Here is a 16,458-nt window from a genome sequence, read left to right as displayed (position 1 = left end):
CAACGTTATTGCTGCGGTGGCGGTTGATACCCCCAGACTTATGGTCATGGGGGATTTCAACCTGCCGTCCGTGGGCGAGACGTCTGAGGTGGCTCGGGAGTTCATGGCTTCCATGACGGCCATGGATCTGACCCAACTAATTCATGGCCCTACGCACACTGGGGGAAACACACTGGACTTGCTTTTTGTCTCTGGACAGTGGTTGAGTGATCTTGAGATAGGGGATGTAGTCATCGAGCCCTTGTCATGGTCGGATCACTCTCTCCTTCGCCTTGACCTTCGTACCGCGGCACCCCGCTGCAGGGAGGCGGAACCGATAAGATGGTACCGCCCCAGGCGCCTGATGGAACCCGATAGGTTCCAGACGGAGCTTGGGCCAATTCCTGAGGTTCTGGCTCACGCCTCGACTGGAGACCTAGTGGCCGCCTGGGATAGGGCGGCCGCTGGGGCCCTGGATCGAGTCGTGCCTTTGCGGCCTCTGACCCGGCGCGGATCTCGCCTTGCTCCTTGGTTTACCGAGGAGCTGAGGGAGATGAAGCGCCGGAAAAGACGCCTAGAGAGTAGTTGGAGAGCTAGTCTTTCTGAATCGGACCGGACACTGGTTAGATCCCATATTAGGACTTACCTAGTGGCGATAAAAGCAGCAAAATGTACGCATTTTGCTGCTCTTATTGCGTCATCAGATAATTGCCCGGCCGCCCTGTTTAGGGTGACCCGCTCCCTGCTCCACCAGGAAGCGCGGGAGGACCCCTTGGAGGGAAGAGCCGAGGACTTTGTTCAGTATCTGTATGACAAAATCACTCAGATTCGGGAAGGTCTGGACTCTGACTGGGTAGATCCACCGAGAGTGACGGAGGCAGGTCTTGAGACTGTTATCTGGGATGAGTTTGATCCTGTGACCCCAGATGACGTGGACAGGATTCTGGGTAGATTGAACGCGACCACATGTTTGTTGGACCCGTGTCCCTCCTGGTTAGTGCTGGCTTCCCGGGAGGTGACGCGAGGCTGGTTCCAGGGGATTATAAATGCTTCATTGGGTGAGGGTGTCTTCCCCGCCGCCCTTAAGGAGGCGGTGGTGAGGCCCCTCCTCAAGAAGCCTTCCCTGGACCCGGCAATATTGGCTAATTATCGTCCAGTCTCCAACCTTCGTTTTGTGGCGAAGGTTGTTGAGAGTGTGGTTGCGGGACAGCTTCCCCAGTACCTGGATGAAGCGTCGTATCTGGATCCGTTCCAGTCGGGTTTCAGGCCTGGGTACAGCACGGAAACGGCATTGGTCGCGTTGGTTGATGATCTCTGGAGGGCTCGGGACAGGGGCTGCTCCTCTGTCCTGGTCCTGTTAGATCTCTCAGCGGCTTTTGATACCATCGACCATGGTATCATGCTGCACCGGTTGGAAGAGTTGGGGGTGGGAGGCACCGTACTAAGGTGGTTCTCCTCCTTTCTCTCCGACCGGTCGCAGTCTGTGTTGACAGGGGGGCAGAGGTCGACCCCGAGGCCCCTCATATGTGGGGTGCCGCAGGGATCGGTCCTCTCGCCCCTTTTGTTCAACATTTATGTAAAGCCGCTGGGCGAGATCATCCGTGGTTTTGGGGTGGAGTACCATCAGTACGCTGACGACACCCAGCTGTACATCTCCACCCCGGATCACCCCAACGATGCCCTTGAAGTGATGTCCCAGTGCCTGGAGGCCGTACGGATCTGGATGGGGAGGAACAGGCTCAGGCTCAACCCATCCAAGACCGAGTGGCTGTGGTTTCCGACGTCCCGATATAGTCAGCTAATGCCATCGCTGACTATTGGGGGCGAATCATTGGCCCCCACGGATAGGGCTCGCAACTTGGGTGTCCTCCTGGATTCACTGCTGTCGTTAGAAGAGCATGTGACGGCCGTGTCCGGGAGGATTTTTCATCAGGTTCGCCTGATCCGCCAGTTGCGTCCCTATCTAGATCGGGACTCCCTACACACAGTCACCCATGCCCTCGTTACTTCTCGTCTGGATTACTGCAACGCTCTCTACATGGGGCTCCCCTTGAGGTGCACTCGGAGGCTCCAACTGGCGCAGAGTGCGGCCGCGCGGGTGGTGATGGGAGCGACATGGAGTTCCCATGTGACACCTCTCCTGCGCGAGCTGCACTGGCTCCCGGTGGTCTTCCGAGTGCGCTTCAAGGTTCTGGTTATCACCTTTAAAGCGCTCCATGGCTTAGGACCTGGTTATTTACGGGACCGCCTGCTACCACCAATAGCCTCCCACCGGCCAGTACGCTCCCATAGAGAGGGGCTCCTCCGGGTGCCGTCGGCCAAACAATGTCGGCTGTCGGCCCCTAGGGGGAGAGCCTTCTCTGTGGGGGCACCTACGATTTGGAACGAGCTCCCCCCGGAGATACGTAGGATCCCGGATCTGCGCACCTTCCGCCGCGCGCTTAAGACTTTTCTATTTTATCAAGCTGGCCTGGCCTAAATCTTCCCCCCTTTTTAAATGTGGAAATTTTAAATTTTTAAATTTTAAATTCGTCTTTTTATAGGGGTATGGGTAAGGCATTTTAAATTGGGGAGCCATTTTAGATTTAATTCTGTTTTAAACGTATTTTAATTGTTTATATTGTATGTTTTTTAACTTTGGCTGTGCACCGCCCCGAGTCCTTCGGGAGAGGGGGCGGTATAAAAATCTAATAAATAAATAAATAAATAAAAATAATTCGTATGAAATCTATTATTCATTGTGATCTCTGGATACTGCCATGTATCGTCTTGACCAGGGGTGGTATTGACTTATCTTAGCTACCAGTTCGCAGATCTGAACAACCACCTCCGTGCACGCCACCTCTGCACATGCGCAGGATCTTCTGCACATGTGCAGAGCATAAAAAAGGATATGATGATGTCTGGGCAGGTGAGCGGAGCCTCCTGCAATCACAGCTACCGGTTCACCCAAACTGGGTAGAACCGGCAGAATCCCACCACTGGTCTTGACTGACATCCCACTGAGAACCTACCTCAGATAATGGCTGGTAGATTCCAGTCAAATTGATAGACTTGTCTGAATGGAGAAGAAGAACACGGAGAATGTAAGTAAGCACTCAGCAATGAACACTACGAGATCTAAAGATAAGTGGAATCCACACCTCCTCTTTTGAAAGTATGGCACTGCACCAAAGCATAAAAGACTTGAGATCTGATGGATATGAATTTTGAACTATCATGGCTGCCTACTCTGAAACTGTTAATTATCATATGTAGCTACAATTCTCTGGAATATAATATAGAAGTACTTGTTGGTTGTGTGTATTCTTGTATTTCTCTAAGTCCGACAGTAAGTCTGAGAAAGGACACAGAGTTTGATAATCCAGGATGTCTCTACCTTGGCACTATGGAGCTTAATTTGGCCAACTTTTCAGATAACTGCCAGGTCTTTTCAGATCCCTGTGTCTACAGGTCTACTTTTGATCTTCATGTACAACTGCAGAGTGGCGGAACAAAACCTATGCACAGATAGCCCTTGAAAATTCTAGAGCACATTTGCAGCCAAAAAAACTGGCTATTCTTTTTTTCAAGTTTTCCATGAAAAAGAAAAAGACTTTGGATAGTGAGATGGGCAGCCAAACAAACAAACAAACAAACAAACAAATTTCTCTGATCATTTTTCAATGGCAGTGTAAATAATTAGCACCATTACTGAAAAGGTCGAATAGCAAAAGCTCTTAGACTTATATATTGCTTCACAGTGCTTTACAGCTCTCTCTAAGTGGTTTACAGAGTCAGCATATTGCCTCCCAACAATCTGGGTCCTCATTCTACCAACCTCAGAAGGATGGAAGCTGAATCAACCGTGAGCCGCTCAGAATCAAACTCCAGGAATGAGCAATGAGTTAGGCCACAGTATTGTATTCTAACCACTGCGCCACCATGGTTCTTCAATAGGAAGACTTCTGTCACTGATGTCTTTCATTGAGATTTACTTAAATTGTAGGAAGCAAGGAAAATTGTAGATTTATGGATACATTATAAAATTAATGAGTATAAAAATAAAAGTCTGGCATTCACACTCATGCTCTAGTTTTAACTTATGAGAATGGGAGTTAAAATAAATACAGCAACACTACAATATGCCCATGAAAATTTATCTGAAATTTTCTTCATCACTAATCATTGTAACATCCAATTAAATGGCAAAAGGGAGGGGGAAAAATACAAGAATATTCTCTGTCCCACACTAGTTTGACTAGTGATGCTACTTGCAAAGGGGTACATTTTGTCCAGGGGAGCATATAGGTCAAGGAGACAGAGTTACCATTGTGATCTAGACACCCATTTATGTCCAATCAATCCATAAGAAATACCTGAAAACCACCTGCTTCACCAGAAATAAAAATCTGAGAACATCATCTTATTGCTACCATTCATGGACAAACTCTCTCTACAGTTTCATGTACAAGTTATATACATGCTATGAGATGCTACTACCTGTTCAAAAATCATAGAATTGCCTGTGTGTACATTCAAACACAATGGGGGAGCAATATAAATGAGTTTGTTATACTTATAGCAATTTTTCTGTACAAAATCTACATACAGTTTCCTTGGCTTTGTTCACTTCGGTCTGACCTAAGCATAGTACATAAAATCATGTGCTACAATGTCCTACCAGCCAATGAATACTTCAGCTTCAACCAAAACAATACAAGAGCACACAGTAGATACAAACTCATGGTAAACTGATCCAAACTAGACTGCAGAAAATACAACTTGAATAACAGAGTTGTCAACGCCTGGAATGCACTACCTGACTCTGTGGTCTCTTCCCCAAATCCCCAAAACTTTAACCTTAGACTGACTATTGTAGACCTCACCCCATTCCTAAGAGGTCTGTAAGGCATGCATAATAAGCGCAACAGCGTGCCTACCGTCCCCGTCCTAATATTTTTCTTTTATTCGTATCCTTTTCATGTATTTATAATTATGTTTACACTTGTATCTGTCATAAAATAAATTCTACTCTTGAACACCTAAAAAAGAATTATAGGAACTGTAGATAGAGTAACCGCACTGGTAATTTGGAAAGCTGAAGTGACCTCAAGAACTGCACTAAAAATCTGCAGAACTGAAGACACATCGAATACTATTCATGGAAGTTCATGGGTGCCGTCTATAATTCTAGTTAAAAGCCATAGGCTGGGAATGAGGTAGGAGGAGAAAAGAGATTGAATTAGCTCCAGTTGCCAATAGAGAGGCTGGCTGGCTGGAGTTTTAAGATAATTGGCTTGGCAAGTATATTACAGATGAGCTATTATGCCATTAAACAACAAGAGACCAGACAGGATGTTGTTTACAGAGAGCTACAGAACAAAAGGTTGTATTTGGCACCAGGAATGGCTAGAAGCAAGGGACTGGAGACATGAGAAAAGAGTTGCTGCCCCAGGCTGCATTAGCCACTGCTGAAGAAGCAAAGGGGAAAACCTCCAGAGGCTTTATTAATTTTGTTTTATGTGTCCCTTGCATTCCATGCAGGCATGTTCCATCTGAAGAAAAATGAAAAACAAGCATATTTGATTCATTAAATCCAACCCCAGCTAAATAGAAGGTGGGTTGCATAATTCTTAAAAGCTATCCTAGCTACCACAGCTGCAATTGTGCTTGGGCTGTTGAAAAAACATCACCCTCTTATTTAGGATTGAATTCATTATCACACTCGGAACTTTTAATGATTCTTTTCTATTGCAGCCCAAAACATAGCCCAATTTTGGCTATTTGTATAAACTAGAAAAATCTTCAGATATAAAACAGGGAAGTCTTCAGAGAAGGAGAATTCAGTGTATAACTGTGGTTTATGGAATAAATCACATATTTAGCCTAGTTCTACAAAACCTTTCCCAAAACTTGCCACCAAACTGAAAGTTTTAATATACCAAGGTGGAAAATTATTAAATCTATGGGAAGCAATTACATTAATTATAGTACTTTAATTTTATTTAATCCAGCCTAACAATCAGGATTTTCCCTACCAGTTTCCCCTTTCCTTTCTTACCTACTGTTATGTTTGTAACAAAAGAGTTGATCGGTCAAGTTTCCAAAATAGCTGGCTACAATAAAGATGATACTGCAGTTGAATGATACCCATATTGTTAGTGGCTTCAGATTGTTCTATTCTAATTTTAGGCTGAGTAAAGTTTCCTGGTGAATGTTTGCAGAGCATTTTAACGATAAAAGTTTGTCCTTACAATATTTTTGTGAATTACATCCCAAGCTTAATTCACCCAGTGCCTGAGTTTTCATATCTGCTCTGTTGAGGTTATTTGATGAAAGTATTAAGCTCACAGAAGGACAAATATAGATTGAGTGAAGTGATGCTTAGTCCTGAATGTGATGCTCAAATATACTGCAATGAGTTGTATTTCATACTTTGAGAGATGGGAAAGTCATGAAGGCAGAGGCCAGAAAGTGCCTTTGATGATGAGCTTTGCTGATAACAGACCATCTGGGCTCACTGTGAGAACAGGTGGCCAGAGAGAACCTTGCTGACCTTGCTCTAGGCACTTTGATCTCTCAGTCCATCCAGCATTGATAGATTAGCCAAGAGACCAAGGTTGTCTCCCCAGAGGTCACCAATTAACCTACAAGCTCTGCAGTGGCATCCTGCAAAGGTTAGAGATGTTTAAGGGCGTAACAGAACTCAACCAGTTGGCTACAGAAGGTTGAGCCCTCAAAATTTCAGAAGCACAATATTATTTGAGTATTTGGATTTTGAATGGGCAGGTTTTCTTAGCAGTAGGAACTGTCTCTTTACTTTGTTCAACTGCATCAAAAAACCAGCAGGATAGCTATAAATGTTTGTAGTTGTGTGTGAGAGAGTCACTCTAGAGAATTTCAAGGTAGCTTTAAAATCAAATTTCTCTTTAAAATGTCCTGTTTCTTTGACCTTCATATAAACTTGGTTTATATACCAATTATGCTGCCTTAGAACAAACTAACCCCACAAGCTAAGCTCCACTGATTTTAGTGAAATAGCCAAGGCTTTGTCACAGGAAAGAATTTTGATAGCTGTTCTCATTTATTGAAGAAATGTATGCTCTGCTTTGCCCTTCCTCTCAAAGAAGTCATATAAAGTGACTTATACAATACATATATATATAAAGTAAAGTCAATGATCCAACATTATAATGAAGCAGCAGGGGGAAAGAAAACAAAGTTCTAAAAGAGCAGGAAAAGCAGAACGGAATTTTGAAACTAGGAATCAGGAAATTGCACAACAGAGTCAAATGTTTTCAATTGCAGCAAGAACCCACATAAAAATGGTGGGTTATTTATTCCAATTACCATGTTTTACATAGCTCCTATGAATGATTTCCATTAACATACTTAACTTAAGTCTAATTATTGCATATTATGCATTATGCTTGAACCTAGCTTATTATAATTGGTAGAGAACATTTAGGCAAACTATTTCTATGACACTTAATTAGTAGTACAGTTATCTTTGACCCAAAGTAGTTGCAACATTAAATGTGTGTAAACATTTTTGTTCTTTAAAATTGCAATTTTAAGATTGCAACAGTTTAGGATGGGATTTTTATTTTTTTCATCTCTGTTCTGTGCTGAAGTCCAGCTGAAAATAGTCCCTTGATTCATGCTACTGATAGTGCCAATACTATACAAGCATCCCTAATTGTAGAGGTATGTGGGTATATGTGTTAGTGAGTAAGATAATCAACATAGTGGTGGGGGTAGAGAGTGTTGTGGTCTCTTTTTATGCATATTGTAGTTACAATCTAGAATAGAATAGAATAGAATAGAATAGAATAGAATAGAATAGAATAGAATAGAATAGAATAGAATAGAATTCTTCATTGGCCAAGTGTGATTGGGCACAAAAGGAATTTATCTCTGATGCATAAGCTCTCAGTGTACATACAAGCAACAAGTGATAAATCCTGTTCATAATCATATAAAAATGCATTCATCATAAATCATAAAATGCACACTTAGTGATAGTCATAGGATACTAAAAAAGCAATCAACATAAATCATACTATGATACTAAATAAAACAATATAAATCATAAGATGCAAGCAACAAAGTTATAGTTATAAGAAGATAAGGAAATAGATAGGAAAGATGAGGAGGATATTAGTAATACAGCCTACTAGTAGTTTGACAGTGTTGTGGAAATTAGTTGTTTAACAGAATGATAGCATGGGGGTGGGGGGACAAACTGTCCTTGTGTCTAGTTGTTTTGGCGTGCAATGCTCTATAGCGTCGTCTTGAGAAAAGAAGTTGAAACATTTTATATTCAGGGTGTAAGGGGTCTGTAGATATTTTCACAGCCCTCTTTCTGGCTTGTGCATTATACAGGTCCTCAATGGAAAGTAGACTGGTAGCAACTGTTTTTTCTGTAGTTCTAAGTATCCGTTGAAGTTGGTGTCTGTCTTGTTTGGTTGCTGTGCCAAACCAGACAGTTATAGAGGTACAAATGACAGACTCAATAATTCCTTTGTAGAACTGTATCAGCAGCTCTTTGGGCAGGCTGAGCTTTCTGAGTTGGTACAGGAAGAACATTCTTTGTTGTGCTTTTTTGATGACATTTTTGATATTAGGTGTCCATTTTAGGACTTGAAATAATATAGAACCGTGATGGCAAACCTATGGTACGTGTGTCACAGGTGGCACGTGCAGCCATATCTGTGGGCACGCAAGCGTTGCCCTAGCTCAGCTCCAGTGCACATGCATGTGCCGGCCAGCTGATTTTGGGGCCTTCTGGGCCCACCGGAAGCCAGGAAATGGGCTGTTTCTGGCCTACAAAGGGCCTCCGGGGGGTGGGGAAGGCCGTTTCTACCTCTGCCAAAAGTGGGGGGGAGTGCAGGGGGATCATATGTGCATGTGCGGGGGCAGGGCGCAGGGCGCATTGAATTATGGGTGTGGCATGCGCACGCACAATCCCCATGCTTCCCCCACTTTTGGCACGCGACGGCAAAAAGGTTAACAATCACTGATATAGAACCTAAAAACTTGAAGGTCTCTACTGTCGATACTGTGTTGTCTAGTATAGTAAGAGGTGGTAGAATAGTAGGGTTTCTCCTAAAACCTATTATAATTGCTACATTGTGTTCAGTTCAAGATTGTTTCTGCTGCACCACAAGGCTAGTTGTACAACTTCCCATCTCTATACAGATTCTTCGTTTTGTTGAATGAGACCAATCACTGTTGTATCATCTGCAAACTTCAGTACTTTTAACAGAGGGATCCTTTGAGATGCAGTCATTGGTATAGTGAGAGAAGAGAAGAGGAATGGAGACAGCACACAGCCCTGGGGGGCCTCTGTGCTAATTGTATAGGTATATAATGTGATTTTTGCCTAGCTTCACCTGCTGCTTCCTGTCTGTTAGGAAGCTTATGATCCACTTACAAGTGTGGTCAGGCATGGCTAGCTGAATCAGTTTAGTTAGAAGAATATCTGGAATGATGGTATTGAATGCTGAGCTGAAGTCTACAAAAAGGATCCTTGCATAGGTCCTTGGAGATACAAGATGTTCTAGGATATAGTGTACAGCCATATTAACAGCATCATCTGCCAATCTGTTTCCTCAGTAGGCAAAAGGACTGTTTGAAGAGTATGTGTTGGATATGCAAATTTTTATTGGTTCATGTAAATTTATATGTTATTTAATTTCATGTCTCACTCTGATTGCATAGAATTGCCTCATGTCAAATCAGATGAGTATTCCAGAGAAAGAGAGACAAGAAGCGGGGGAGAGAGATCTATACTGTCTATATTGACTGGCAGCAGCAATCTCAGGTTACAGATTATAATCATAACTGCTAAATTTGAGTTGCCACGCCAGGAAACTCTATCTGGGGCTAAGATAAATTATGCACCATTTACAATCCATATAGAATCACATTTGCAGGATGAAGAGAATGACAGTCTTCAGAATGGAATAAATGAAAGATTTAGGCCCTGCAAAGGTCTCATTGCTGTCATCTCTTTAAAACTATCAGAGGTCTCCCTATTGCTCCAAATATATTCATTTTTACATTACATGCCATTGTTTTTCTGGACTATTCCAGATCTAATGGCCCAATGTTGTAGGTTTTTAGATACTATATATGGAGGTATCTGTATCTTTACCTGGGGTTTTATTATTAAATAAAATATATTTGGATAATATGTTTCAGTATTATTAAATATATATTTAGCAAAAGCATACTTCTTAGTCAAAGAAGTAATGCTTTCAGTGGTCAGGTCAAACTGAAAAACGTGAGCTAATTCATTGCTGACAAGTCATTTTAAAATGATTGCATTTCTCTTGCTTTCTCTGTAATTTTTTTTGAATGGTAGGAAATTTGTCCAGAAACTTTATAATGATTGCATTATATAATTATGATCAAACAGGATGATCACATATGTTTGTGCAGTTTGGCTAGTAGATCCTGATATGGGAGCATTTATATAGCTACTTTGACACATGAGATTTGGATAGATCCAAACAATATTAATTACATGACATCCACAGATTAACTATTTCATGCCAATATCATATAGGAATATGACTATACCCTCCTTGGTCTCTTCTAGAGACAGAGATGTTTCCATAGGCAAAAAGTGATACAGAACCCTACCCCATGCTGTGAACACAAAAAGTGCACTTCTTTAGAAAAATTGTTCAGAAAAATCAACAAAGTCTAAACTGGAAAAGGGTATTGAAGGAGAAATGCTTAGATTAAGATTAAGAACAGAGATGAGTACCATCGTTCTCCAGAACTTCAGATTAAATTTGGAATTTCTACAAAAAAGAATAAACCAGAAAAATAGAAAAAGGAGACCTTTGCATCAAGAAAAAATTTACTGTATAAATTCAGAAAATTTGAATTTAGTCATGAATCAAATTTCAGGTCTTGATCATTGTAATCCCATTCCTATCTCTGTGTGGAAAACTATGTACATTAGTAGGATTTTATGGTCTGCTTGGAGTTTCTGTTTGGCATTTTCTTATGGATATTCTTTTTACTTGCTGATCCTCATTATAGACATTCTTGAACCCCTTTTCTGTAAAACTGAATACATACATTTTAACATTTAAAGTTAAAGATTGTATACATCTTTAAGGATTATATTTTGTCTCTCTCTTTTGCAGTAGAAGTTTATTGTTTATCCCTTGTGAGATTGCTGTATCTACCAAACGAGAATTAAAATTTTCTAATCTACATTAACATGTTCTAGACCCCCTAAATAAATTATTCCCTTTTCCCTCCCCGTTTACTTTTCAATCCCCAGGAGGTCACTCCTGTATCACTCTCACTCACTAAGAGGACAGGGAAGATGCTAAGTGAGATAAGCCCTGGGAGGTAGGACTGGCAGAAGGAAACAATCAGCTACTCCTTCAAAACAAGGGGTTGAAAAGACCCAGAGGGGTTGTGAAAGGCATTTTGAGATCTCTAGGTTTCACCCTAAAGACTCAGACAGTTCTATTCCAAAGATAAAATAATAATTATCTCTGAATAGTAAAACTGTTCTTAAAACTTGCATTGGGCATGTTGGGTTGAAAGTATGAAGCTAAACACGTTTACTGGAAATGTGCTGAAGCCCAGTTTCCAGGGCAAAATAGAGTAATTAGAACAGATTTTAATTTCCCATGAGAAAAGCACATAAGTCAAAAGCTATTCCTGTTTTTATTTTGTGCTTCCACTAAGCCGCTGATTGGTTCCTCCAGGGTAGTATTGCAGCAGTCATGCAGAAAGAATCCTCCTTTTTTATTCTTCAGTGAAGAAACCTTGGGAATTGAGAGAGATCTTTAGTTCTGCTCAGTGCAGGGTTGGGATAAAATGCAATTTCTCTGAAAAGTTGGACTTGCTTTAATCCACTTAACACCACCTCTTCTAGCCATCACAAAGTTTCCTCTGCATCAGCCAGTCTGCACTGCATCACAAGATTATGATGAAGAGGGTGGTTAATCAACAGCCACACCGTCCATTGTTGGCCTACTAGGGGTTAACCATAAAAAATGTAATTTTCAGAACTCAGAAGGATTTCTCTGTATATTTGAAGAAGCTCAATTTACAAAAAAAAAATATCATTTGTGCAGATGAGATATTATTACATTTCCTAGCATGTGGAGGAAAGACCGCTCAGGTGATGCTGGTGAGTAGAAAATGGAAGTGTGTATAAAAAGAGAGAAAGCAGATCCCACAAACACAGAGGTGGGAGCAGAACTGTTACAGAGGGATTCCATAGTCCAGGGAAGAAGGGATATATTACTGATACTTATATAAGTTAGATTCTCACAGATGGGATGCTAACTTGAAAACACACAAGTCTCTTCATGTCTTCACTTCCCACCTATGAGAATTTTTCCTGAAACGTTATTATCTTTTGTGATAGAAAATATTTTTCCTCCAATAAGTGAAAACAATGAAATGCCTCTTTGGTTCAATTAAATCTTCCTAGAAGACTTTGGGTTGCCTTTCAGGGGCCCTTTCAGATAAACTAATGGGACAGGCCAGGAGGCTGGGTATTGAGAAGTGGTATGTAACTGAAAAAGAATTGCACATTATATGCCATTCCTCACCTCATAACAATAAAGGAAACTCAAAATTACCCAGAGAATGAGATGGAAAAGCAGAAGCTGCACCATAAAGGCAGATTTTAAGAACTGGAAGATTGTTCTGGGAACAGTATCAGATTCTGTATTATAGCATAAAAATAATATTCAACTGTACCAATTTGTGGCCCTCAAAATTAATAAAAATGTAAAATGATTCGAAGTATGATTATTGTATGAAAAATACTATATATCTCTTTATGTTTCTAAGGGTGGTTCTTCTCTCTTAACCTCTCTCTCCCCAATTAGGAAAGTAGGTGAATAGGAAAGGGAAGCAGGTGGAGAAATGGAACCAAATCAACACTCATTTCATAAATAGCATTTTTGTTTTTTTTAAAAAATGCCATTTAAAAAAATATCAGAAAAACTCAACCCATCTGGGAAGAGGCAAAAAGATGCCTCTCTTTGTAAACGAAAAATTGCATCACTGAAAACCTGTGGTTTTACTACTGGTTTTCAGTGTTGTTGGCTGGGTTGCTCCAGGGATGTAGCTTATAAACCCCAGGTTCCCATCTTCATTGTTTGAAAATAAGGGGCTTCATCAAAGTGCCAGCTATTTTTGGCAACTTTATTTATGTACCGGGGATGTACGTGTATCAATTCTTTCAAAAATTTATAGCCCAGAGTAAATTGATTCTTACCTCCATCATTCAAGGGTCAAACACAGAAAATGTTTATAAATAAAACACAAAGTGTACCTGTAATTAGCCACTAACATCATGTAACACAAGATGCCACTTTTCTTACATACACATAGAGGGAAGGAGGGATTAAGAAAAAAAGAGATGGAAGGAGTTATGGAAGATGGAAGAAGCTCCTATAAAGAAAGCATCACCATGTTTAAGTCAAGGCAATTTCAGAATTAATACTTTCCATATTTGTCAGACAGTGTTGCATATTTTTTGCTCAGATATTTCTGGATAGCAAACACTGGACTGTAGAATCGTATAAATTATAATATTATTCATTGTTATTTTACTTTAAAATAATGCAGCATTATTAGATCCGATGTATTATTCGGCAGCCAGCTATGAGAATTATGAAAAGCCAGCATATTGTATTCCTTCAAAATATGTGTGTGTGTGTGTGTGTGTGTATATATATATAATTATATATATATTCTGCTGATTCACATCAGCATTTTAAAAATATGTGCACTTTCCCTGCACCTTTTATCCCTGTTTTTATCACTCTGTTTCCCAGATATGACCTTTATTTTTCAAGTCAGCAGAGCTTCCTTATCTCCAATTATATCAGATATCACAATGAAAGAAAATGATGATTTAACACATGCATGCAGGAAAAGCTGCTCTTCCATATTAATAACAGCATCCTCTCTGATTTTCATTTAGAGATGTCCTTTTCCTCTTCTAGTATTTCTGAGGGCAATGAACACCTTTTTCCTAGATCCTCAAAAACAGCAGCAGCAAGAAATAACAGAATATGATATATTCCGAGAATCAGAAAAACAAGGACTTCAAAGTTATTATTATATTATTGATTAAATTTATTTGCCTTGAACCAAGCTGAGTTGTAGTTGAAACACCTTAAGACTCATCTTTATTGCAGATGCCAAATAATAAAAAAACCAAATAAAGTGAGCGCCATGAATTTAATAAGCATTTGTAGAATATTTAGAATATCAGGACAGGCTTCAACACTGTCTGAATAGGAAAATCAAAAGCCAAGTTGCAATTAGGTTTTCGGTCTGATTATGCATACAACCAGGCTAGCCCTTTTATATTGAGAAATCTTAAAGCCTTAATAATGAATAACTCTGAGTCTTTGTTATTTAACACCGACACTTTGAGTAGACTACAGTACTTCAATTGCTGCTGATTCTTATCCCACCAGGAACCCACTGCAGCCAGCATCTTGCTCAGCAATAATGGAATCATAATATTAATGTAATTTCAATTAGTCACGTACAATATAACATGCACAAGTAAGCAATAATTATGGCAGTCATTGAACTGTCTACCTATTCTGCAATTATCAGATTTCCTTTCCCTGTTGGGTCCTTGCAGAAATCCTTTTCAAAACTGTCTATGGAGATTCTCAGTCATCCAGGTCATGGTTGTCCCAAAGGTGCTTTTTCAAGAGGCAACTGGACTTCCTGGTTTTTCTTTGAAGATGTTTTGCTTCTCATCCAAGAAACTTCTTCAGCTCTGACTGGATGGTGGGATGGAAGGATATATACTCCTTGAAGACAGCTGGTTATTTGCATTCTTTTAGTGAGTTGTTAAGGTCACCTGGAGGTTTATCTGTGTCATCATGGTCATCTGAGTGATGCAAATGGGTGTGGAACCTTCTTGGAACTGTTGAAAGAACTGTGTTGTAGATAGACAATGTTGTATTCCTCCCCCTCTGTTGAAAGAGGATTGTTTAACTTTGACATAGATGGCTTCTTTGACCTCTCTTTCAAACTAGCAGTCCTCTCTGTCCAAATTGTGGACTTTGCTGTCTTCAAAAGAGTGGCCTGTGTCTTTTAAATGCAGACGGACTGCTGAATCTAGTCCTGATGTGTTTGTTCTCTTATGTTGTGCCATGCGCTTATGAAGTGGTTGTTTTGTTTCCCCAATGTACAGATCTGCACACGGTTCACACGTACATTGGGGAAACAATATAAAACAACCATTGTTCTTAGATAACTCCCATTTCATGAACCTTTGTCTTTTTTTCTATGCAAAGGAGCACCCTTTGAAACTAACCAGTAGTCCACGGCCACCTGAATTTTTAAAAAAATAATCTAAGAATTCACAAATATAAGTCCAGATGCATATGTGGAAATAAAAATGGATGGCCTGTTTTCAATCTTCTCTTTGTTTGACAAAAAGTATCTATTTTTAAAAAAATTATCATACAAGATAATAGGCATCACAAAAAGCATGATTTTGGGGATCAGGCATGCAGGAAAATCTTATGAAGATACTGAAGGAGTGGGTAGGGTAATAGATCACCTGAGGACACCCTTTGTTTACTTTAAAACAAAGTAAACAAATTACCATCTAAGTACTGGGCTGAAATGTATGACAAAATTTTCATTTTTTTCTAGTTTAATGTAGGATGAAAACAGTCTGAAAAAGCTGGTGTCACTGACTATGACACTGAGTTCACTAATCATGCCCTATATGACTTCTGGGAGGGATGGGAGGAAGAAGTTTTTTTCGAGCATATAGGCCAGTGTTTTGGTCTTGAGAAAACAAGATAAATGTACATAAACGGAGCTGCAGTAAATATCAATGATTTTTTTTAAATTAAAGGGGCATAAAAGCACCTGTAACAAATAAATAAGTAAATAAACTGAAAGTCTGCCTCTGCTAGCTGCAGAAAGGTGATTTGCTAATCCTGTCCCCTAGGATCCTGCTACTGTGACAAGCTCACCATCATCATAATCCAAGCTGAAGTTGGGCTGTATGAAAAAGAGTTTGTTCCCTTTCCACTATTCAGCCTTTCCTGATGGATTTCTCCCTGCCGTTAAGGGTGATACAATTCTCTCTTTATGGCTGTCAAGAGTCTCCCTCAGGCACTCTGTGCTCCACCAAGTGGAACATTCCCTTGAATCATCTTCAAGCTAAGGATGCCAGCTGCAGGATCTGTGCCTGACAAGTATTTGGAATAGAGTTGTGGTTCAGACATTTTACAGAATTTGTATAGCTGAGAGAGTTAGAGTCATGCTGATTACATGTACGCTTCTATAAAATTGGGGGGGGGGGGTTTAGCCACTTAAGTCCTTCTATATATAGTATCCACAAACCCTCAAAACTTTCTCTCTGAATCTTCTTTCCATAATATCAGATTTGCATTATTTAAACATGTATTTATTAGATATGAAATCAGAGTTTTCCAGATCTTCCTCTGAAGTCAT

General features: G+C 40.4%; 1 protein-coding gene across 1 annotated transcript in view; it reads left to right on the top strand.

The window, feature by feature from the left end:
• Positions 1–14,095, top strand: part of LOC139311204 (ubiquitin-like FUBI-ribosomal protein eS30 fusion protein) — a gene marked incomplete at its 5' end in the record, with an annotated part of 33,019 nt that extends 18,924 nt beyond the window's left edge. The window contains one exon of the mRNA XM_070935592.1: positions 13,965–14,095. Within this exon, the coding sequence (XP_070791693.1) occupies positions 13,965–14,095 (131 nt within the window). The remainder of the gene's footprint in view (positions 1–13,964) is intronic.
• Positions 14,096–16,458: the final 2,363 nt, after the last annotated feature.

The sequence above is a fragment of the Pituophis catenifer genome, unplaced genomic scaffold (assembly GCF_029215685.1).
Source record: "Pituophis catenifer annectens isolate HBS135680 unplaced genomic scaffold, rPitCat1.0.hap2 SCAF_1, whole genome shotgun sequence".
In the NCBI taxonomy this organism is placed as follows: Eukaryota; Metazoa; Chordata; class Lepidosauria; order Squamata; family Colubridae; genus Pituophis; species Pituophis catenifer.
The sequence above is the reverse complement of the archived record's forward strand: the minus strand, read 5'-3'. Positions and strand labels throughout refer to the sequence as shown.